General features: G+C 32.8%; 1 protein-coding gene across 3 annotated transcripts in view; it reads left to right on the forward strand.

Annotated features, from left to right (window-relative positions):
- Positions 1-26,308, forward strand: part of LOC133192307 (U5 small nuclear ribonucleoprotein 200 kDa helicase-like) — a 131,327-nt gene that overhangs the window by 26,809 nt on the left and 78,210 nt on the right. For 2 of the 3 annotated variants that reach the window (XM_061328321.1, XM_061328320.1), the window contains exon 43: positions 32-192. In XM_061328321.1, coding sequence (XP_061184305.1) covers positions 32-192 — 161 coding nt within the window. Of the gene's footprint in view, positions 1-31; positions 193-413; positions 496-656; positions 2,050-26,308 lie in introns of those variants that run through there. The other variant, XM_061328318.1, reaches the window with a different exon arrangement.

Raw genomic sequence — 26,308 nt, forward strand, 5'->3', positions numbered from 1 at the left:
GTCAAATCCAGTTCATTTTACCATTTTGTAGAAAATCGAGAGCATCTTTGATGTGATGGAGATGGAGGATGATGATAGAAATGAACTCCTACAGCTGACCGAGGAACAAATGGCCGACGTGGCCAGGTTCTGTAACAAGTACCCCAACATTGAGATGTCATTCGAGGTCCAGGAAAAGGAAAGTCTTCACAGGTAAGGAGAGGGAACTTTGTGAAACACTGTATGTTTTAGTTCTTAAACAGCAAAAGACAAAAGTAAAGTAGAAAACTCTATACATGCATTACTTGTGTATGAAAGGGAAAAGGTTGGAATTTTAATAATTATTTGAATTCCTGGAGTTTACGGAGATTGGTTTGTTGATTAATACGTGTATGTTTTGTGATGTTGATTAACCAATATCTATCTGTTTTCAGTGGTTCCCCGGTCAATGTACTTGTGTCCCTCGAGAGGGAAGATGAATTAGTGGGGCCAGTAGTGGCACCATTCTTTCCTCAGGTGAGTGAAAAAATAGAGAACGTGTTGTATTTTCACTTGTAAAAATTGCCAATAAATTCAAGTCTGAATAACTTGGTGAGAATGAATAATTATTCATCATATAATAAAATCTGAAAAAATTCTAATATAAATGTCAAAAATAATTTTGATTCTCTCATTAGAAACGTGAGGAAGGTTGGTGGGTAGTGATTGGGGACAACAAATCTAACTCCCTCCTGTCCATCAGAAGATTGACCTTGCAACAGAAGGCCAAGGTCAAACTGGACTTTGTGGCCCCTTCTCCTGGTCACTATAACTACACCATCTTCTTTATGAGTGATGCCTACATGGGATGTGACCAGGAATACAAGTTCAGCATTGATGTGAAGGAAGGAGATAGTGAAAGTGAAAGTGATAGTGATTAGATCAGGTGATTGTAAAGTGAAAGTAACAAATGTGACAGAAAAAAATAAGGAAAAAATACATTTAAAAACAATGTACAGAATAGGAAAGTATTAAAAGCAAGGATTCTTTAAAATTAATAATATAATTGAAGGATTCTAAAGATATAGAGTTTTGAGATTGGAACATGATGATGATCTATAAGCTACGTGTCATACTAACTTATATCAGCAACTATTTTTGTTTGTTGCCGTATATGTTGGTTTTGTACAATATGTATTTCATTTTGCAGTCATTGTCACCATTTTCAGTTAAAAGTCAATATATTTTTAACATTATTGGAGACTTTAAAAGCCTCCCATAGAATATAAACATACAGTAAATTGATATGAATTTCTTTTTTTTTTTCATTATCTTTATGAAAGAAGCAATGGTATTTTGATAGTCCTTTTAAGTATTTCTTATCATTATTTTCAACACCAAGTAATTGCATCATTTGATCATAATCCTAGTTTCCATTAAATGAGTGTTACAAATCTATGAGTGCTTATATTTTCATATAACCAAAGCATATCAAGGTAATTTCTTTGACAAGAAATGAGAATTTGAATTACAATTTTAGTGTCTTGATTCCACAAAGTTACAGTAAGTGTATGTTGTCTATAAACCTTTGAACAACGTGACCTTCTTTCAAGAACCAAGGACAATTCACATAACACACAAGTTTGATATGATAATGAAATTGTAAAACAGTGATTGTCAATGAAATATTCTCCTAATAACCAGAAATAATACTTCAGATAGGATCATGATGATGGTCTGTGAGCCGCACAATATACTAACTAGAATCAACAACTATTTCTGTTTCTTGTCCCTATACGTTGGTTTTGTATATTATGTATTTCATTTTGCAGTCCTGTGGCCATTTTCAGATAAAAGTCAAAATATTTTTAACATTGTTAGAGACTTTTAAAGCCTCCCATGGAATTTACATGTACAGTAAATTGATATAAATTTCTTTTTTATTTCATCATTTTTATGAAAAAAAGCAGTGGTATTTTGATAGTTAATCATATAAAATACGTTTCTCATTATTACCAACACAGTTTGAAATATACATGCATTTTGTCTTTTGATCGCAATCCCATTTTCCATTAAATGAGTGATACAGTACAGATCTATGAGAGCTTATATTTTCATGTTTTAAATGGAACGGAAGCATATGAAGCTTATTTCATGGACGATAAATGAGAATTAGAATTCAATTTCTATTCACTTGATTTCACAAGGTTACATAAGCACATGTATTTTTCATAAGTGTGTTTTCCGCAAACTCTTGAACAATATGACTTTTCTTCAAGTACCAAGGACAATTCACATAACACACAAGTGTGATATGATAATGAAATGATGAAATATTCTCCAGGACTAATTACCAGAAATAAAAGTTCAGTAATTAACATGCTATAGAGGGGCTAATTTAAGTTACACATATCTTGCTAATACTTAGGAATATATAGGAAAACTTAAAATGCAAGCATCATGGTGTTTTAATTTATTTATTTATTTTATTTTGAAGATCATGCTTGTATGTGTTAAAGGGAAAAAATTTGAAATATAAGTCTTTAATACAGTTTTAATGCATTCTGTGTGAAGTATTACATTAATCTCTCTTAGGTAATGTTTTAATCACGATACATAATTTGTTCACTTGGTCTGTGGATTCTAAAAAAAATCTCGATCTGATTGACCTTGCAACAGAAGGCGAAGGTCAAATGGCCTTGGCTCGTTCAACTAAGGGAAAACATTATTGTATGTAAAGGATATAGAAATATAAAACAATGCAATTCACAGTTAATAAATCTGCGAATGTTGTGAATCATTAATTTTGATTGATAACAAAATATGAGAATTCTGTATACATATGGATATCAAACTAGAATTTAATGATTTTTAATGAAGATTATATTTCATAAAGCTGTTGTATGTCAAATTGATGAATTCAATCAATATTTATGCAATTACTACATTTTGTACTGAAACACTTTGACAAGTCCTTCGGTGTATCCCACCCACAGTGTAGACTTGTACAGGGACAGTGAGACTGGATAGTTCACTTTCTTGTCTGTCAGTAAGAACTTCAAAAACTCCCCGTCAGGACTCAGCAGATGGATCTGGTTGTTGTTTAGGTCAGTAACAAGGACGTTACAGAGGGAGTCACACACTACATCAGCTGGACTAAAGTCAAATGTCAGGTTTTGTCCATGGTAAACTGACTTAATGTGACCAGAGGGAGACATAATCACTAGATCACCTGTAGTGTCACTTGTATGGTTCACAACACAGATATCACTGTAACTGTTCTGTGTGACTCTGTATGGCAATGTAAACAGTCTGGTGTGACCGTCCTCCTGGTACTCATACTCATGGATGACATCACCTGTCACTGTGATGTGTCTCACCAGACGTCTGCTGTGTGACTCTAATTTGTAATCATCTGATTCCTTTTCCCTCAAGGTGACTAATAATCCACCGTCCACTGACTGGCAGATTCCTACTGGTACCAGTGGATCTGTACTGACTACTGTAGAGACAGATCCTGGTGGTGACAGACAACGGATGGAATTGTTACCACCATCAGTGAAATAAACATCACAGGTATCAGTCATACACATGTCATTAGGATCAATACTAAATTTATGTTCTTTTATGCCTTGTTGATTGACTTTTTCCATATATTCTGATTTAAATTCAATTATGTAACATTGATCTTCACTGAATGTCTCCAAAGCATATATTAAGTTATCTCCATATGTAAATGAGCTTGTTTGCGTCAAACCAATATCATCTAAATCCAATGTCTTTCCAACCAAAGATTGCAGTAAGTCATCATTGATTTCACCTCTAGTGAACCTCACTGAATGTTCACAGTTTGTCATAAGAACCTCCAATTCAGACAGCATATTTGTCAGTTCTCTGTGGTTGTCAATCAAGCTGTAATCTGACATGGTGCTGTTGTTTTCCTTCATGAATTCCACTGTCTCAACAATTACTCTCTTCTTCTTCTCTAACTCAGATTTCAAAAGGTTCAATTGATTATTCTTTTTAACCATATTGTCTCTCAATGTTTTCTCTTGGGGTTTTCTGATTTCTGTTAGCCTGGTCATTATCTCATCAAAATGCTTTTGAAGCTTTTTAATTTCAGAGTCACACAGTTCTTTATTTTCTGTGATCCGTTTTGACGACTCCTTTATCTTCTCATCAATCCAAGGCAGATTCTCTTCCTTGATCCTTTTTAAAAATTTAAGTAGACCTCTCCTCCTTTCGGTGGCCGCCGTCGGTAAAGTGTTCCAATCATGATCTCTATGATCTGTTTTTGCACACTTGGCACAGATAAATTCATCACAGTCCTCACATATCATATCAATAGGTAACTCATGGGATTTACACATTTCAATGTGCTCTTGTGGCGAGCCCAATGGATATTTTTTGATGGTATTGACAGCCATGTTTGTCAGGTGTAGCTTACCAGTGACCTACTTTTTAGTGTGCATGTTAGATATATGTAAGGTATGGTGGCATATTTCTGCCCCTATATGCAAGATAAATTATGTTAACATGCAAGATAATTTTGTCTATATGCTAGAAAGATATGTTAAAATTCAAGATACAAATCTTATTAGAGAATATAATTTTAATATGAGTAAATTTACTGACTAACGCCAGTATCTGACATCATACTTGCAAGATGCAACAAAACTATGTTGACGTGCAACTTATATTTATGTTAACATGCAAGATAGTCATGTCAACATGCAAGATAATTATGTTTACATGCAAGATATTTCTGTCAACATGCAATTTATTTATGTTAACATGCAACATAATTATGTAGACATGCAACTTAATATTTATGTCAACATGCAAGATATTTATGTTAACTTGTCAACATGCGAGTTATATTTTAACATGCAAGAAATTTATGTCAACATGCAAGATAATAAGTTGCATACCAGCATACATATCTCGCATGTTGACATAATTAACTCGCAGCTAACATAATTATCTTGCATGTTGACATGAATTAGTTGCATGTCGACGTATTTATCTTGCATGTTGACATATATAAGTCGCATATCTACATAATTATCTCGCATGTTAACATAAATAAATCTCATGTCTACATAATCATGTTGAACCTTGCATATATGACGTCTGATACTCGCGTTAGTAAGTAAATTTACCCATATTTAAATTATATTTCTTAAAAAGAATCGTAACTTGCATGTCAACATATTTATTTTGCATGTTGACATAAATTTGTCGCATGTCTACATAATTGTGTTGCATGTTAACATGAAATATATGGAGATAACGAACAGTATTCAAGCTCAAAAGTCCATTAAACATTACAAAATAGGTGCAGAGCAAACGCGGGCCTCCAAAACATCAGAGGTGGGATCAGGTGCCATGGAGGAGTGAGCATCCCCTGCCGACCGGTCACACCCGCCGTGTGTTCCTTGTCATGATCGGGAAATAACGGAAAAATCCGTCGACAATTCAGTGTGTAAATAATGGCCTAACAATTAGTATGAAAAACGTCAGTCAGCATTTGACTCAATGATAAATTATATTTGCTGACAAGGTCATTGTATCGACCATAGATTTTACGAAATGATGACTTTAAACGAGGCTGCTGATATTCTTATTTCATCAACTTTTTTGTCAATAATTTACCTCGTTTTAGAAATTGTACATACGTAGAGCATGCTCTTGCGTATCGAATCAACTGAGAGATATAAACCCAGTATGCAGGTGATGAAGGTATATTGCTGCATAAGTAAGGGAAGTTGACGATTGAAAAGTTAAAGTCATCACGTTTATCATAAAGCTTTGTTGTTAGATTACCATTATAACGTCTTTTTCAAGTAAAATATCCAAATATGAAACATATGTGTCAGACTCTGAAGTATCTTTTATCTCAAGCTCACCGGGGTATATCGTATCGACATAAGAATGGAAATAATTGTTGATTGACAATACGTTGTCGATATATCTAAATGTCGAGTTGAAGGCCACAGCAAGTGTTTTCTTCTTATCACGTAAAAGATATTGGACAAATTCTGCTTCATATGAATACAAAAAAGGTCTGCTAATAACGGGGCGCAATTGGTACCCATGGGAATTCCAATAGATTGTTGGAAGACCTGGTCTCCAAAAACCACATAGATATTGTCAATCAGAAACTCAAGCATCTTTTTAATGTCAACTTCGGAGTACTTGTGTGTACAATCAGAATGTTTTTTAACAAAATAATTTTGCAAATGACCAGTGACAAGGTAAGTAAATCTACGAGTTCCATTTTAATTGAAAAAGCAGCTGTCAATGATATCAAAAGGTCTGGATTTTAATTTATCGTGGGGAATGGTTGTGTATAAAGTTGAAAAGTCGTAAGTTTTTAAGCTGTTGATTTTGGTAAAATCTTGTGATTTCAAATTTTCCAAAAGTTCCTTGGGATTTTTAAGTATCCACATCTGATTTACACCACTTCTCGAATATATTGTTGCACAGTACTCTTGAAGTTTCCCCTTGACTACTGTTAATATCTTAGTGAGGAGTAAAGAAAGAGGCTTAATTTGGTTGAACATTTACTGGAACCCGCTATGTATCTTTGTAAGGATTTTTATGAAGTTTCGGAATCCAATATAGATATGGTAATTCAAATTCATTTTGGTTGTTTGGAATATTAAAAATATTCAAAACTGACATATGATTTTGAAGAATTTCTTCCTTAAAAAAAGAACTATAAGTTGGATTACCACTTGTAGAATTAAATCCAAGTTCCTCTTAAATACATTTAATATAATGAGCCTTACAAACAAAGACAATGTTGTTACCTGCTTTGTCAGCAGGGACCAGTACGTACTGATCATGTAATCTATCTAATTCTTTTTTCACTTCTGGATTATTGAATACAGAAAGATAGATGGTTCTCATATTGCCCCTCAATCTTTTAATGTGTGATTTTAACATACATCTGATACATTTAATCCATTCTGACAAAGTGTAAAGGTCTTCTTTTTTCTTTAACAAAAGTTATCTTGCAAGTAGGGGCAGAAATATGTCACCAAGTTCAAGTTCATTTATTCACTCAAAACCATCTAAAATATATGATACATGAGGACAATATGAAAAATATTTACAGCATATAAATTCAGGTCAGAGGTACAAGTATATGATATTAATACTTGTTCAGAAAATGAAAGTGAAAGAGGAACAAAAAATAAATAAATAAATAAATATATATATATATATATATATATATATATATATATATATATATATATATATATAAATATAAATATATGTATATATAGAAAGCACTACAAAAACCAACAACACTGTATATCCTAAGAGTAGAATCTACTGAATAGATACAAGGTCAAGGATGGAAATTTATATAAAGCACTAAAAATGACCAAGGACACGAACAATAGAAATTGTCAAATTTTCGGGACGCCCTGTCCATTCCTCAGGACAAAAAAAGTTAAGAAGTCATAAAAACAAAGGAAATAGAAAAAACAAAAACGGCTAGCACTACTACTAAACTACCAAATACTATTCATTTACAATGTTACATGTTGAATTTGAATTTTATAATCAGTTGTAAAGAAATAAATCCGGACCGCTATGAAATACGTCCGGTCTCTCGGGTGTACTCTGGTGAAGTGCGATTTACATAATTGAACGAATTAATTATCGCTAATTAACGGGGCTTTTAAAGCTGTCTGTGTCAGAGCTGTGCTTACAGAGAGGACATCTCCTGTCAGAGCAATAAGCTCTAAAGCCTCCGTTAGGTAATGGATTGTCCAATCTGGTTCTAACTACCATGTCCTTTAAGTTCCTCGGGCGCCTGTAGGCAGCCAATGGAGGTTCCTTAAAGACCTCTGCCATTCTTTTGTTAGAGTGGAGAATTGGCAGGTTCTTTTTAAGAACCTCAGCGGTATTCTTGGACAATCCATTACCTAACGGAGGCTTTAGAGCTTGCTCTGACAGAAGATGTCTTCTCTGTAAGCACAGCTCTGACACAGACAGCTTTAAAAGCCCCGTTACAGGCCGCAGCTACAGAATTCTAGGGAATTTGTCTTGTCAAACAGAAAACTGCATATATCTCATCAGTTGTAAAGTTTGTTCCAAACAGTACGTTGGGGAAACGGGAGATATCCGCAGGAGAATCAATAATCACCGTTCGACCATTAAGACCAAAAAACTCAATGAACCCGTTGGGGAACATTTTAACCTTGAAGGTCACAAATGGGAGGACATGACAGTAGTGGTTATTGACCATAATCCGAATTGGACCGATGCTCAGAGAAAAAGCAGGGAAAAGTTCTGGATGCACAGACTGAAGTCATTCCGCCTTAATGGTATCAACAAACTAAATGACTTCACCAGGATGAACGTGACCTAGACCCAATTCCTGATTGTAACAAACAAGTTTATTCTCTCTATGTAGTGTTAACTTTACCGTTAATTCGCTTTATCAATTCTGGAACAACCCTCGCATAGATTTTTTGCTTACATTTTTGTTTATTATTTCTTTTATCCGATAAACAGTCCTAAAACATTTCTAAATTACCTTTATAATACATCTAAATTTTCTTTCTTTGGTTTCTTTTTATTATGTAAAGTTAAGCTATTTTGAGAGAATAAGACAGTGTACGATTTACTGCTTAGTCATAATTAATTAGCGATAATTAATTCGTTCAATTATGTAAATCGCACTTCACCAGAGTACACCCGAGAGATCGGACGTATTTCATAGCGGTCCGAATTTATTTCTTTACAACTGATTATAAAATTCAAATTCAACATGTAACATTGTAAATAAATAGTGTTTGGTAGTTTAGTAGTAGTGCTAGCCGTTTTTGTTTTTTCTATTTCCTTTGTTTTTATGACTTCTTAACTTTTTTCTTTGTCCTGAGGAATGGACAGGGCGTCCCGAAAATTTGACAATTTCTGTTGTTCGTGTCGTTGGTCATTTTTAGTGCTTTATATATATATATATATATATATATATATATATAATATAATATAATATAATATAATATAATATAATATAATATAATATAATATAATATAATATAATATAATATTAAAGTGCAGAGTTTTTTCAGTGTCTTAGCATTTTGTAGGCATTGTAGGCAAAATGCTTAAATACTTTTTACATTCAAAATTTGTTTTAAACAGTTTATATGCAACTCCTCTGGATGAACTATTAATGCCAGCATTCCATTTTTGTATAAATTGATCCTGCAACCGTTGCTTTACAGCAGTATTGTAACCCAATCTTGATTAAGACTTTAACAAAACTGTTCATTCCAAATATGAAATAGTCCGCATGAATCAAATATACGATGCACACAGTCAATCCATGGATTCTTACCAATTTCAGATTGTGAGTTAGCGATTAAGAGCCATTCTCTGTAATGACTTGAATTTTTATATAGGAGCTGTGGCACGCATAGTCTCAGAATTTCTCCAAACTCTCTATGATAAAAGTCTTTAATACCGTAAACTCAAATCAGGCAAAATTTGGTTGCTACGTGTCATGGTTACCATAGCAACGTGTCCTAAAGTTTAAAAAATGGCATTTTTTAACATGTTCAGAGACCCACGGTTAACGTTTGCAGAAGAGCAAACAAGTGGCAATGACTGTTTCTGAAAGTTGAAGGCCTGGTGTCTTAAATGCATGATAAACATGTTTGGTAAATCAACTATTATATACGTTACTATGGAAACAAAGTATTCAAAAGTAATAATTTTGTTCATTTAATTTTAAAAAGTCATACACTTAAGAATAAAAACAATTATAGGTTGAAATGCAAGCAAATAATAGACAAGAGATCCTTGTAACACATACCAAGGACGAAATATGATATTTCCCATAAGTTGGCAATGGTTGCCATGGTTTTAATACCACGAAGGGATCTTAAATTTACTCTCTTAGTGTTTTAATCTTATCCTATCTTTTAAAAAAGCATATTTCTATATAACTGATGATCAATTTTTAAAGGCGTTGGTGTGACCCTAATTTTCACATTTCAAAAAATTCAAATTCAATTCTTTAAATAGAGCGTTGCTATGGAAATAAGGCGAAAAAAACATGCATAAAAATCTGAAAAATATTCTGTTTCCTTGGATACGTACCCTTGTATGTAGATTCCCAAAACTTTAATGATTGATATATTTGAACAACTAATCTGACTTTCAATTTTGACTACCACCCAATCTCTAACTGGATGCAAAAAGCTGGCACATAGGGTTTAATATTGACATAAAATTAACAAAATCCAACATTTTCTCTTCTTGGTAACCATAGCAACAGTGTTGTATTTTTCAACAAACTTTATCAATATCTGATATTAAACTTTAGTTCTACCAGATAAGTACTATTCAAGGTGAGTCAAATAATATGTTTCTTGATTAAAACGTAAGTAAATTCCTAAAGCAGCAAGAAATATCACTTTCAACAACTAGTACGTTGTTTCCATGGTTACACTGCAAAGTAACAATTAATCCCAATTTTTCTTATGTTGTCAGTGTTGCAAGGTCCTAAGGATGTATATGTGCCAGTCATGAACTTTATTGTTTTTCCTCAAGATAGTAGCATTAACCCAATCATAGCAACAGATTTTGCATGGTGACACTGTGTTACCATGGCAACCATGTAAGTTATTTTTAGAATAATATTGCCAATACCTAATTACTTAAGGTCAAGTATTTTTTATTGTTTTTCTAAGGTTGTTGATTGAGTTTGATCATGTAACATCTATCATTTGTGAATATTGAGCGTTTTTTAGCATTTTGTAGCATCTAAAATGTATTCCAAATGTACCCATGGTTACCACTTACTTAGAGATAAATTCTAAATAGTTTCTTTATAGCATAAGTGGCAACAAGGTGTCATGTTTTTGGGAGAATGATTTGTTTGTTTTTCTCAGTCTTTATTAAGGCTCAATAAAAATTCAAAGTAGCTGAAAATCTCAATTTTTTCAACTTTTCTGGCTGTTACCATGGCAACCAAGACACATAGCAACGAAATTTTATTTGATATATGTTTCTGGTGTCAAGTTGTAATAATGGGCAAAGTTTCATCAAAATCGGTGACCATGCGTGGCAAAGAAGTTTAAGTGGTTACAGAGAATCGCTATTAAATATTTATGTAATATACATGAAGTTTTGTTTCCGTGGGTATTAATTAATTTACACCAATATGAAACTATTCTAGAATAAACAAGGACAGATAATGGAAAGGTTTCACCATAAACCATAAAATTTGGGGTACTACTTTTCAAGTAAAGTACATGTTTCAAAAATTTTAAATGAACACGTTCAATAATGCCTGGGTTTGCAAAACCCCAGATTTCACAACCATACAGTAACACTGGAACAACCATTTTATAGAAAAATTCAAATTGACATGCTACATGGAGGTTGAATTGTCTATTTTTTTTCTGATTACACCATACATTGCTTTTTGGCCTTGGTCACATAGATGTTTCTTGGCTTTTAAAAAGAAGCCAGATCTTGAAAAAATGATTAAAAAGATATTTAAATTCTTTTACATTTTCTAAATTCTTGTTTTTATAGTAACATGTTCTTTTGAATTAAGGACCTTTTGAAAAAATTAATATTTTGGTCTTGTCGAAATTAACATGCAATTTCCACTGTACAATAGCATTCAAATTTATTCAAAGCATGCTGTAGATCATCAGGAGTTCCTGCTAAAATGACAGTATCATTGGCATATAAAAGTATAAGTTCAAATACATACATAATTCATTTTCTATTGAAGTAGTAAGACTTTGTAAACCAATTATATTTTTATCAACAAGATAATTTTCTAAGTCATTAATGTAAAGGAAATATAAAAAAGGGGGATACATTATCCCCTTGCCGGACTTCGACATTACAAAAGAAAAAAAATCGGTTGTCGTGCCGTTCATCTTAAGAGCCCTCTATACACTACACACTAGAGAGTTCTGATTTTGTGGTATTTTTATGCAGATAGAGTGATCTGCCCTTTGATCAAGGATAAAATAAATTGAAATGTACAGTTTATTATTTAATTTGTGATCAAATCAAGCATTCATAACACTTTAATAGGCCAAGATGGATAGATAGAATACTTCATTTGCAGGTTTATTGCCTACTTAAGTAAACAACAGTGATTTATGTTCATCAGTACTTCATTGTCTTTGAACATTTTTCCTGGGGGTAAATGCAAGGCACCTTAGATGAAAATGTGATAGATAAGCTCAATACATACACCTTTACACACTATAATTTTCTCAATGTCCAAAAAATATTTTCCTCTAGTGTATAGAGGGTCCTTAATAAGTGATTTAATTCCTTGATACATATTTGTAATATTCTTGAAGCATTTGCCTTTAATTCCATAATTTAAAAGTTTACTCCACAGACCATTTCTCCAAACAGTGTCAAACGCTTGTTGAAGTCTATAAAGGCACAAAAAAGTTTTTTCTTACACTTCATTGGTGTGTTTGATAAAAAGTGTAAAGTCAGAATATGGTCTAAAGTAGAATATCTTTTCCTAAAACCTGCTTGATTTTCTTAAATAAGTTCAATTTCAGCTGAATACATTTCTAATCGCTTGCATAATATACTTCCGGTGGCCGCCATTAAGCACATGCTTTTACTGATCTCTTAAATTTTGTCTACAAGTAACCTTGTTGACCAAAAAATGGCCGGTGAGCTATGCAGTATTGCGTTCGAAGATCTTGTTATTGATCTCGACACAAAAGAGTTGATGATTGAATACCCATTATCATGTTTTGTCACAAAATTCAAGCCACGTACTGGTAAGGCTAAACTGTTGTTATTTGAAGATATAAACCAGACTCACTATGAAAACAGCGCAAGAATGGTATGTTTTTACACATCTGAGAACAGGTTATTTACATGGATTAAAGGATTATCCATTTTATATTATGATAACGTTGGAAAGAGACCCGGGTTAAAAGTAACATGGACCGACACCCCTAAGAACTGGGCGGATCCAACAAATACCGGAAATGCTATCGTGATTGAGATTTTCAGCGAAAATAAACCACATGAGGATAACCTTGTTTTCAACATAACAGTCTTCATTACAACTGGTACCATAAGGGTTCAGGGAACACATTATGACAAGTTTACAAAACACCATTTCCCGATCCTGCTTAAATTAGTTGATTTGTTATTGGATCATGCTGTCGGTGACAATTCCACTGTAGAGCAAACTTCTGTGAAGGACATAGACATAGATCTAAATACTACCATGGTTGATATCAATCAAAATGATGTAAATGATGGTTGTTTACAAGATAAAAAAATAACACCACAGGATGTAGAATTACTTCAGGAAGCCTTACTTGATGGGTTGAAGAAGCTAGAAACCCGAATGGAAAAAGATACCATTTCTGTTCTAAATGCAGTTCAGGAATTAAGAAATTCATCTACACAAGATGATGTAAGTTTACTTAAACTACAAATTCAGAAGGAAAAGGAAATGTCATCGCAGCAGAAAAATCGATACGAGGACCAACTGAAACACAATAAAACCATGCTTCTTGAAACACGCAAGGAGCTAGAGAGCACTATTTCTGCCCACAGAGCAGAAATAGAATTCATAACAAAGAAAATGGAAAGGAAAAATGAAGAAATCACAGTGTTAGAGGACAGAGTGGCATTACTTAACAAGAAACTTGAAGAAACTCAGGATGAAATTCTTCAACTCAAAAGCACATCAGGTTCATCAGAAAATTCAAATCCTGTTGGACTTGACAAGCCAGTTGGAGCTGTTCCCTTAGTTCTGTTATTAGGAACTTCAAATACTAAAGATATCAAGGAGGAGAAACTGACTCCTGCTGCAACTGTAAATAAATTTACCACATACACCATTACAGAGGCACAAACATTTCTTCAAAAGTGTGAACAACAGTACGATGCTATCATTTTACACATATTGACTAATGTTGTTAAAGGAGATGATCCTAATGAATGTAGCACAAATATTGATGAAGTCATCAAATACATCAGACAAAGATGGCCGTCTACCAAAATATTAGTATCTTTAACGACCCCAAGAGTTGACACGCACAAAAACGTGTGCAGAAATGGTCAATGCGATCATTAAACAACGGATTCTACAGGAGAATGATGAAGCCATTACTTTTGTCGAGCATCATAATATGTTCATTGATTCCGGCCCAAACACTTCACTACTTAGCAAAGATGGATATCATCTCAACACCAAAGGGGTATCCAAACTGGCAGCCAATTTTCGATATGCGTTGCATAGGTCCCTAAAGCTAAATGTGGAACGTCGCTCCAGAAGCAACTCACAACGTCGATCACGTGGACAAGGATTTGTTGGACGATCCAGATACATGTACAACAAACGCGACTGAAGTTTCCTCTGACTGGAAATCCTTTCTGTAGATCTTTATTTTCTTTTATATAATATAGACATAGAGAATGTCTTAATTATAGTGAAGGTTAAGAATTATATAATTCTCACTTAGTGGTCAACATGGTATACTATATGTTTAATATTTAGTAATTTTGCTAAAAGAATGAAGAGTTTAAAATTTGGCCTACTCAATGTTGGTGGCCTAATATATAAGGGAGAAAACAAATTTAATGAACCCTTATTTGTTAAACAGTTGAAAAAGTATGATATTTTCTTTTTTGTGGAAACTCATATAGAACATGATTTTATTGTTCCAAATATTGAGCCCTTTTATTGTCATACTATATGCAGACCAATATCTAATAATAATAGATACTTTGGAGGATTAGCAATATTTTGTAACAAATATATCAAACAACATGTGAAAATTTTAACAAACAACAACAAAGATTTTCAATGGTTAAAATTTGAAAAGGATTACTTTGGATTTGAAAATGATTTATACTTGTGTGTTATATATATTCCACCATTAATGTCCTCATATTATAAAGCTCTACAGGTAGATATTTTGGATTGCATTGAAAAAGATGTTAATAGATACTCAAAGTTTGGAGACGTTGTATTATGTGGTGACTTCAATGCCAGGGTATCCAATGAAAATGATTTTATATCCAATGACAGCTGTTTATATGTACCCACCAATACTGATTATAGACCTGATAGAACTATTAATCAACGTTCAAGTCAAGATGAAATTATTGATGCAAGGGGCAAACAATTATTAGATTTATGCATTGGTAATCAACTAAGGATATTGAATGGTAGAGTATTTGGAGACTGTTTTGGGCAATGCACTTGTTATACACCAAATGGGAGTAGTGTAGTAGATTATGTAATCGCCTCTGAGAAAATTTTGCCTTGTTTTTTGTATTTTCATGTAAATCAGTTCAACCCAATATTCTATATAGACTGTCATTCAATACTAGAATGGCAAATGTGTGCAGATTATTTTTTATCCTCAACGTGTGACCTGCCTACATTTCAATTAAAACCCAAATTTGTATGGGAAGATAATTCAGCTGAAAAATTTTGTGCAGTACTTGCAAGCACTGAAATAAGTAAGAGACTGAATAGGTTTGAGAATAATCAAATTATCGAAAGTACACAGAATTCTGTAGACAAGGCTTGTGCTGAATTGACAGATATTATTCTCTCTGCAGCTAAACAATCTTTGAAAGAAAAGAGAAATTTATCTAACAAAAAAAAACATATCCAATAAAAATAATAAACATTGGTTTGATAATGATTTAGTCAAAAAAAGAAATAATTTACTGGAATATGCAAAAATTCTTACTAAATACCCTAAGGACCCTATAGTAAGAGGACATTTCTTCAAACTTCGTAAAAATTATGCAAAACTCCGAAAATTTAAATATAAAGAGTTCAAAAACAGTATGCTTAATAAAATTGATGAATTACATGAAAATAGCCCAAAAATGTATTGGGAATTAATTAAAAAAATCTCAAAACAGAGTACAGATGACAAAGGTTCTTTAATATCCTATAGTGACTGGATACAGCATTTCAATATGTTAAACACTAGTGAAGCTTGTTTTAACTCGCGCATTGCTGCTTTGGAGGAACATGTTTCTAAACTAGAATCTAATATGTACTTCAATGAATTGGACTATAGAATCACTAAATCAGAAATTTCTGAGGCAATAAGCAAATTAAAGTATAATAAATCTCCAGGATTGGACAGAATATCTAATCATATGCTGAAATATGGACAAAGCTCACTCATTGATTGTCTGCAAAAATTATTCAATAGCTGTTTAGCTGGTGGTATTTATCCAAACCAATGGTCCTCTGGTATTATAACTGTACTTCATAAATCTGGTGATGCACATGACCCAAATAATTATCGCGGGATAACCATAACAAGTGCAGTAGGAAAATTAATGAATAGTATTCTCAACAATAGATTAGACAAATTTCTTGAGAAACATCAAATAATTAATGAATGTCAGATTGGTTTTACAAAAATGGCAAGGACATCAGATCATATGTTCATTCTTAGAAACATAATTGAAACTTACTGTCAGAACAGAGATGGTCGCTTATACACATGCTTTATAGATTTTAGAAAAGCATTTGACACTGTAATTCACTCAGGTATAAAATATAAATTGCTTAAGTTGTGTGTTGGAACAAATTTTTATATGCTTATTAAAAGTATGTACAATAATAGCAAGTCATGCATTAAAATAAAAAATCACCACACAGATTTTTTCACAATAAAACTTGGTGTAAAACAAGGTGACAATCTCAGTCCCAATTTGTTTAAGATATTTATAAATGATTTACCAGAGTATCTTAAAGATGCAAATGACCCAATAATACTGAATGGTAAAAAAGTACATTGTCTAATGTATGCAGATGATGTAATATTACTGTCACATTCAACAACTGGCTTACAAAGTAATCTTGATAAATTGCAAAAATTCTGTTCTGATTGGTGTCTAAAAGTTAATACTAATAAAAGTAAGGTTTTAATCTTCAATAAAGCGGGAAGAACTCTTAAACATAATTTTATTTTTGAAAGCAAAGAAATAGAATGTGTGTCTTCTTATAGGTATTTAGGAATATATTTTAATGCAGCTGGAAATTTCTCTAGTGCTCAAGATGATTTGTACAAAAAGGCAATGAAAGCATACTTTAAATTGCAGAAAGACTTTTTATCATTACAACCAAGCATTAGAACATCTCTTCATGTCTTTGATCACACTATCAAACCAATATTACTCTATGGCAGTGAGATTTGGGGAATCTTAAATCGCCCATCTTTGTTTAACCGTAACACTATATCTTTGCATGATTTTTACTCCAAACTAAAGTGTGAAAATCTCCATATGAAATTTTGTAAATTTATCTTAGGTCTTCATAGAAAGTGCTCAAATTTTGCAACTTTGTCAGAACTTGGTAGATTTCCATTACACCTTGATGTTGTAAAAAATATAATGAACTATGTGAATAGGCTAGAAAATCTTGGGACCTCTTTCCCATTATTGAATGCAGCATACCTTCAAAGTAAGCTTAATGCCAATACATGTAAATCGCAGTCATGGTATGGTATAGTATGTAAATTTCTTCAAATTGCTGGGTTAAACCATATTATTACCATAAATAAACCCTTATATTTCAAGAAAATATGCAAAGAATTATTTTATAATCATTACACAAATGAATGGTACAATATGAGAAATTTACAAAAAGGAAAACTTGAAACTTACATAAAATTTAAAACTAATTTGGTTTTTGAAAATTACCTAGCACTGTTATCACCTGAACAACGCAAAGTACTTGCAAGGTTGCGGACATCAGCACATAATTTACCAATAGAACGAGGTCGTTACTTAGGGATTCCCAGACAACTAAGAAATTGTACAAATTGTTCTTCTCACCAAGTTGGAGATGAAATTCATTTACTCTTTGAATGCCCAAAATATAATTTACTTAGGCAAAATATGTATGAAAGTATACAACAACATTGTAAACAAATTTTACTTCTTGATAACATGAACAAATTAAATATTGAATTGTGAAAATTATGATGTTCTTAAATCCCTTTGTGAATTGATCAAGGGAGAAATATAATGTGTCTTCTACATGTATATAGGATTTAAAAATTGTATACTTTTAACACTCAATAAATGTTAGTTTGGTCATAAGATAAGCAAACATGGTGACTTATAAAGTACCAATGCACTGTCCCGTGGTATCTTTTGCAATTTAGTGGAATATATCTATTCACTTTATATTTTTGTATATGTATATCTCTGGCTTTTTTGCATTATGGTACACGGTGGTACTTGTTTACACTTTACAATGTGTATTTCAAATTGTACATGTTAGCAATTATATCAACTTATGAACCAAGAGTAAATTGACTAAGTATATGTGTTAAGAAAATGCTGAATATTACTATTATCACAATTTTGTGAATAATTATTATATTTATATGTTCTGTTTAATAATCATGTATGTAATATGCTCAAAAGGGCCCCGATTTGGAATAATAAATATATTATTATTATTATACATGACAGTGAAAAGTTTACCTAAACAACTCAATAGAGTTATAGTACGATATTTTTCTGGGGAAGTCGGATCACCGTTATTTTTGTAAATAGGTTTAACAATACCCACTAACCACTCATCTGGGATCAGACCACTGTCACAGATAATGTTAAAAATATCTTTGTACATGTACCTTTCAAATATTTAAACATATGTCACAGATGAAAATGTACCTTTGGACATTTTGTCAATTACTTTGAATACTTTCTCTATCAAATTCTACATATCTGTTATTAATAAATGAGTTGTCGTAATTTCTTCAATCTGTCAGATTTATCTATCATAAAATATGTAATTATGTTAATTAGCTATGAGTGATATGACCAGATGGACTGTGCTTAGAGTGACTTAGTTATTGTTTATCTAAAAATATAATCTTTAACTCTACTTGTAAATCAAGTAACTCATGTCATATGTTACTCAAGTTTGTCAATTATCTTTCATGTCTATAAATACAAAATTTTGTTAACATCGAGGAGTTGGAATCGGGACGTTGTCTTTGATACTGTCCGACCCATCAAGAAATAATGGTCTGCAAATCTTAAGGTGGCTTTATCTTATTACCAGTAGTACACCCCAGTGGCTTTGCATCTAAAGCGGGGGTGTGGTGCATATCTTTGATATTTACAGCACACTTTGCTTCTTTATTAGAAGAGTTTAGTATTTTCCAAAAAGCCATAGCTTAGTATTAATAGTACGTAATTGCATGTAAGTTTACGAGTTACGTCACTCTTATGCTTTCTAATACATTTATCGATAACTTTTTTGAAACTTCTACTCATCTCTATAAGATTTTGTTTGTTTACTTCCGATTTACACACGTTATGAATTCTTTTAGCCAAGTGAATTTTTTCCCTAGCTGTTTTGCACTCTTTGTAAAACCAAGGTTTGCTTTGTTTTTTGTTATATGAATATAGACCCGCGGAAGAAGTTCCAAATGTTTATTTCGCTGTTCTGGTGAAAATATTACAAACTTCCTTTGCTCTGTTGTTAATATCAGTACTCCAAATAGCATTATTACTTATACGCATTTCAATAAGGTTACGCTCAATTGCCTTTACAGCTGAAATATCTATATTATTGCGAAACTCGATTTCTCTCTCGGGGCACCATAACTTTACACCTGGCTGGTTTTCACTTGTGGAGCTATTTTTGGACATTGAACAGGTGGGCAATAAAAAAGATAATTAGCATACTTGATTGTGATAGAATTCGGCCGAGCCGAACCAAGCCGGGTAAACCCCGGTACGCTCTTAGAATCAAGCGAACAGGCTCATGTAAAGACTTTAATAGAAATATTGTATTTCTATCGTAAAACATTATCTAGCATAGAAAAGGACTACACTTTTTGCAAATATGTTCATTTCACAAGTGTACCTCGATCAAAAGCTTCACGTCTTAAAACAAACAACTTTCAACACTACTATCCCCAAGGACGCCATGTTGAAGCCGCCCGACCCTATCAAATTTTTCCGGCTCAATCGGCTCACCAGGCTTGATGCGTGCGCAACCCGTGTGTAGAAGTTCCAAGTTGCATTTGGAATTTCCAAGTTAATCACTTGGAATTCTTCATTTGGAATTTCCAAATCACCGTTCGGAGTATTGGAACAAATTTCCAAATGGTTCCAAATGACTTCCAAGTTGCTTCCAAGTTGTTTCCGAATGACTAAAACTCAGATTTTCTAGAAATTTCCAAATGACTTCCAAGTTACTTCCAAATGACTTCCGAATGACTATTACAAATGTGATTCAACAAATAAAAACAAGATGTCATTGGCTTATATTTAAACATGTTGTTAGATAACAAGCAACCAGCGATTTGATAATATATCGTACAAAACACTATTCTTTTAGCATCATTTAATGTTTAATATTCATTGCATAAATTGAAAAAGACAAACCTTCCTGGTTAAAGATTGTCCTGTAAAACTGTTTTAATTAAAACATTCATATTTTTGCAAAATTCAAATCCAAGTCACAAATGAAGAATAGCGATAATTTAGGTATTTCCTGGCTATTTACGGAAGTGATAAAAGTCGAACACATTGTATTATCATCAGAACATGCACTGACATGACGAGTAATTCCAAAAAAAAAAAAAAAAAAAAAGAAGACACTTTTCAGTTTCAGCAATGATAAATCTGATAGGGTCTAACTGTTTTTTCAAAGAGAAGTGCGACATAAAATGAAGATTTAGATACCACCGAGTCATGAACTTAAAAGATGTTAATTATCTCCGTTGCACTACATATACTTCATAGAAGATCAATCCTCTTTTAAGGTGGTATGGGATACCAAATGAAACTTCTCTTACATATTTATGTACCCAAATTAGAAGGATTTGAAATACCCCCACCTTTCAGTATATTAAAGTGTAATTTTAATAATTTTTTTATTATTTTAATGAGAAATACAAAAACGATTTTTTTTCTTGCATAATTCTTTTTTCATAAGCTTAATATTATAGGCAGGCGTTTGCTAATATAAAGTGTATATAAAAACAAAAATGACAAGAAATATGTCTTAGTATTTTTTTAATTTTCAACAAAAAATAAGCGTAAAAAACTGGGAAAACTTTATTTCTTGAAAACAGACGGATAGCATTTTATGAAAGTCTACAATAAGAATGTATCTTAATATGTTAGCAAAGTGAAATAAACAAATTGAAAATATATGTATAAGTGGAAAATATAAAATGCATTTAAAATTTTTTGAATTAAAAGATCCGAGCGGAAGAGTTATCCTTCTTTATTTTCCAAGGGTTGAAAAAACCTGGGTGCTATTTTAGAAATGATGAGCATTTTTTCCCAACCATAAAAAAATCGCACTTTGTAGTTTTCAACTTTGAGCGGTTTTGAAAACAATGCATGGACAATCGCTTTTCAGGACGTGTCTTGTTCAGAGCAATTGCATTCATCTGAACGTTTTGGGACTATATACAACAGCTAGCTGATTTGTGACCAAACAGTTACTTCTTGAATTAAATAACAAAAAAGTCCAGCTGTGGTTAACGTGATAATTGATTGGTGATAATTCAGCACAATGTGAAGTAATCGCACTTATCCATGCCTCACCGCACACAAGGTGCTGTACAGTTACTCAAACAATTGAAATACAGCTTTTGCTTAAAAGTGTTCAAAAGCAGCAATGTTGAAACTACCTTTTACAGGGGTTTGCTTTTTTAAATGTCCGTTGTACAATTATAAGTAAATTTATATACTTGCGATTTTTTTGTCTGTTTTTACTTAAAATGCCGACTTGTGAGAACTTGCATTGAAATAGGCTTCATAGTGTTCTTTTCAACGGTGTAACTACAAATTTTGACCCGATAATAAGCACTCATGCAAATCAAAACAATACTTCAAACGGAAATACGTCATAACGTGGAGGTATCCCATACTACCTTAATGCGATCATGATGCAACACTGTTTAGGTAGCTAAACACAGTTTCGTATAAAATCCAGGGGTTTTCCTCAAAGAAAAGCATGATGGGTAGGGATTTCCCTGCTATTTTTATGCAGTGTACATGAAAATTGCAGCTTTTTTAATTTTTATTTGCATAAAGTAGAGTCTTATCTTAAGATTAAATGAAAAAAGTATACAAATATTTTTTGAGAATTATTTTTGTGTGACTTTTTAATAGTAGGAGATAACTCTAAAAACACCCATTTTTCACATGTGCAGAATTGCATGATTTGAGTAGCAGGTAAAGTAGCTCTTTAAAAAGCTGGAAAATGTACCCTAAAAGTACAACAAAAAGAAACCTAAGGACTTGCTCTGTTAAATGCACAGCACTTATATTTTCTGATTTCTGCGCTGTTTGTGATCAAGGGAGCTAAAAATGCATAGGTGTACTACAATTAGACGCATAAACTTCCCTATTTCCCCCATGTTTCATGTGTCAAATACACCTTATTAGTAAGTGATAAATGCAATATATTTATATATTTATAAAATTCACCATTTTATCTTTCTATTGATATATAGATGTCTATGTAGCTAGTCTTCATATTATTTCTTTATGGGGGTCACTTTAGCATGTCCCTCATTTAGTAATGTCATGATAACGTCATAAAACTGTGTTTTGCACCCTTAGATTTGAACCGCCTGATTTCAAAATTCACGAGGTCGAGCCCGAGACAAGACCTCGAACCCGATCACCTGATAACATAACATCTGGTCATTAAACATATAGACTAAGTTTCATCTCTGCACTTCCAAATGGTTCCAAATAGATTCCAAATTAAATTCAGATTCTTCCAAATAAAATTCTTCCGAATGACTTGGAAGTACTTGGAATTCCAAATGCTTCCAAATACTTCCAAGTAATTCCAAGTGACTTCCGAATGAGAATCGACGGGGAGTTGGAACTTCTACACACGGGAATACCGGCTCAGAATCAAGTGTGTCGCCGGTCATCGCCGGTTTACCCGGGCGCGCTGGATGGTCAGATTCATTAGTATGCTAAATGGGTTGTGTACGTCGGAAAATAGATTACAGAATTCGTGGACTTCAAAATGTTGTAACAATTAAAAAAATATGTACATTGGCTATAACATAATCCATAGTGCTGCTGTTTGTACAAGTAACACCGCCTTTGTTTTTATCAACACCGAATCTACTATTCACAATATACATATCGTTATTTTTACAAAAATCAATTTATAGCCAAAATAGTTAACTGTATATTCTACAGATCTATCCAGAGGGATATCGATGTCATATTTTTCAAAAATAAATGCCCTTGATAACACGGATGCTTCAAAAGCACCTTCAGAATGGTTCACTTGTGTCAGAAAATTATCTGCAGTAAAATAATCTTTTAAATCTCCAACTCTAGCATGAAAGTCTCCCATTCACCATTCACATTTTTGGTCTTTTGAAACATTGATAAGTTCTATGAAATAATCTGTACAACAGTATTTGCTAGATTCAAGCGATATATACACAACTCCATACATCATATCTTCCCACATTTGAAAAGTGACTTATTTAACTTTACCACAGTAAGGATTTTGATGACCGACTTTAGATTTATTTGATTATGACACCTAAATTAAACATACAGGTGTATACAGTATACTAGAACTTAAAGAGGAGATAATCACTCTAAGTAGAAAAATTTGATAAGAGATTATTATGTTCACATGTACAATTAATTTTCGAAAATTGCGAAAAGGTCATTTCTGAATTAATGTAAAAAGTCCTCTTGGTCATTGTCATTCTTCTAAAATTTCACATTTAATGATTGGCGAGACACATAAACACCTATCGCACCTTCTAACAATAAAATCCTAATACGAGGGAGATATTCATCTCTACATGAGACTTATAAAGAGTTTAATCATTGTTTAAATATGTCCATTCGTTCTGCATGCAGGAATGATAACTATTCAAATCACATTTATGTTACACGAGTCTTCAAACTGAAATCTTTTCGTGCAACAATTTTCATTCCATGCTACATGATATGATCCGAAGTGGTTTGAAGTCTTTGAAATTGTTAAATTGTTAAGAGTTAATTTGTGCTCCGTATAAAAAGACCAAAACATTTACATCATCTTCTAAAAGGTTGCTCGGTGAAAGCTGATTTTATTAACAGCTAATTTGTACTCATCGTCGCAAACCACAACCAAAAAGTTGATTATCTCCCATTCTAAGAGAGCTGTAGGCGGGTTTTGGACCGTGAATAAAATAAATAGAGGATATTCAATGTTTTGTAGATGCACGAGTGAAAATATCAAAAAATCCTGTCTCACGAGTGAAATAAATTTTATATTCATATACAAACCATTGAATTTCCTGTTTATTACATTTCTTATTAGATTTTTCCTTTGCCGAGCTGTCTTCTTGTAACACAGTGTCATAGGATGTGACGTCATGGTTGAGCGGTTGAGACGTCATAGCTATCTCATGGCACTCTGGCTCTTATGGTGAGTACGTACAGGAGACATCAGAAAATAAGCAAACAAATACAAATTCCCCAGTGTTTCTTAATATTGTTTAAACTGTCCTCCCATTTCAGTTATTTGCATTTATTTCTGCAATTATCTAAGATAAATTAAAAAAGAAACTTAAACTTCCATCATTAGATATCACTGATAGCACATTTAGCAGCTACTTGAAGAATTTCTACATAAAAAATGTTAATTTGCAACTTCAGAACATTGAATTCACCAAATGTGGTAAATTATTATTTTACAGTCAAATTAGAAAGAACTATGAATTACAAGACTACTTGAAATTTCCAATTAATAAATCTGTACGTTCTAAATTAACAAAACTGAGAATTTCTGCACACCCTTTAGAAATTGAAATTGGCAGATATTCAAAGCCTTGTATCCCAAAAGAATCTCGTTTTTGTCACTATTGTAAAAATGTTGTAGAAAATGAAATACATTTCATATATGACTGACCTATATATAAAGATTTGCGAAAAAAGTATTACCCTTTGAACATCTATAATTTAAATGATAACATGTTGAAGGAAAATCATTGTAAAGTACTTTGTAATCCTGACAATGCAGTTCATTCTAGAAGGCTGTGCGAATTTTTACATGAATGTTTTGAATTGCGTTCTAAAAATAGAGCACAATAATATATATTTAATGCATTAATTAGTTTATCTCTGTCCATATTATACTGTTTATACTATTTGCATAATGATTATGTATAACTTCAGGTTGTAAAAGTAGTTGACTTCACTGATTTGTACACTTGCATGTATGTATGTACTTTAGTATATGCTTTAGTAATCTGAAAACACACTGTATTTTTCATTTTGTTTGTAACATGGTTGTATGCCAACATGTTTGGTGAATCAATAAATTGAATTGAATTGAATTGATAATCATATACAGGCCCGTAGAACGTGTAGGGGGGGGGGCACTTTGTTCTTAATATAGTATTTTGCTATAGTAAATTTTCCCTTAGATACTGGTTGCCCCCCCCCCCCCCCCCGCTTTTTATTGCTGAAAGATTGAGCACTGGGAAAATCCAGGGTTTGGATAAGTAAATAAGATTTTTTTGTTTTGGTTTTTTGGTCAGACTTCTTTGGGAAGTTGCCCCCCCCCCCCCCTCCAACTTTTGAAACCCTTGCTAAGGCCTGATATAAATGGATAAAACAATTTTTTTGTATTCTTGACTTCCAAAAAATCAAGATATATGATATTGTGCCCCCTCCCTCCCCCCATTCCAATCTGGCTTAATGCCCAAAGAGAGGGTTAAGAGATTTTGGATGGGAGGTATTGACACCACCCTTCTGATTAAATGCTATCAGAAATGAATGAGGATTCAACATATTTGTTAAATGTTTACTGGAAGGGGATTCAAGATGTCGTGGCTGTAAAATATTGAACTCCTTTTTTTTTGTTTAATGCTCAAAAGGAGGGGGGGGGGGGTGGGGAGTCAACACATGATAGCCGCAAAATACTGACCTGATCCCCCCTTTTTTCAAAGGTAAATACCTAAATGGAAGTAGGGGGTTGATACTAGTGTATCATGATTGTGAAATGCTGAACTTCTCTTCAGATTTAATAATCTTGAAGAGATTCAATATGTTATGGCTGTGAAATATTGAATCCTCATGAATTTTTTTACTTAAGGGATCGAATTTAAAGGATTGAAGATCAAAACATGACAGTTGCAAAATATCATTATTCTCTATTTAGTATATTGCCCATTGGGAGTTGATATTCAAACTATAATAACTTCAAATTATTGACACCCTTATTGGAATTGCTATCTCATTATGACAGTTTTTAAAGCTGATCCCATCTCTGATGTTTTTTCATAGGTCCGAATTTGCTCTGTTC

The sequence above is a fragment of the Saccostrea echinata genome, unplaced genomic scaffold (assembly GCF_033153115.1).
Source record: "Saccostrea echinata isolate AGI-Se365-2 ecotype Australia unplaced genomic scaffold, CSIRO_AGI_Sech_v1 ptg000025l, whole genome shotgun sequence".
In the NCBI taxonomy this organism is placed as follows: Eukaryota; Metazoa; Mollusca; class Bivalvia; order Ostreida; family Ostreidae; genus Saccostrea; species Saccostrea echinata.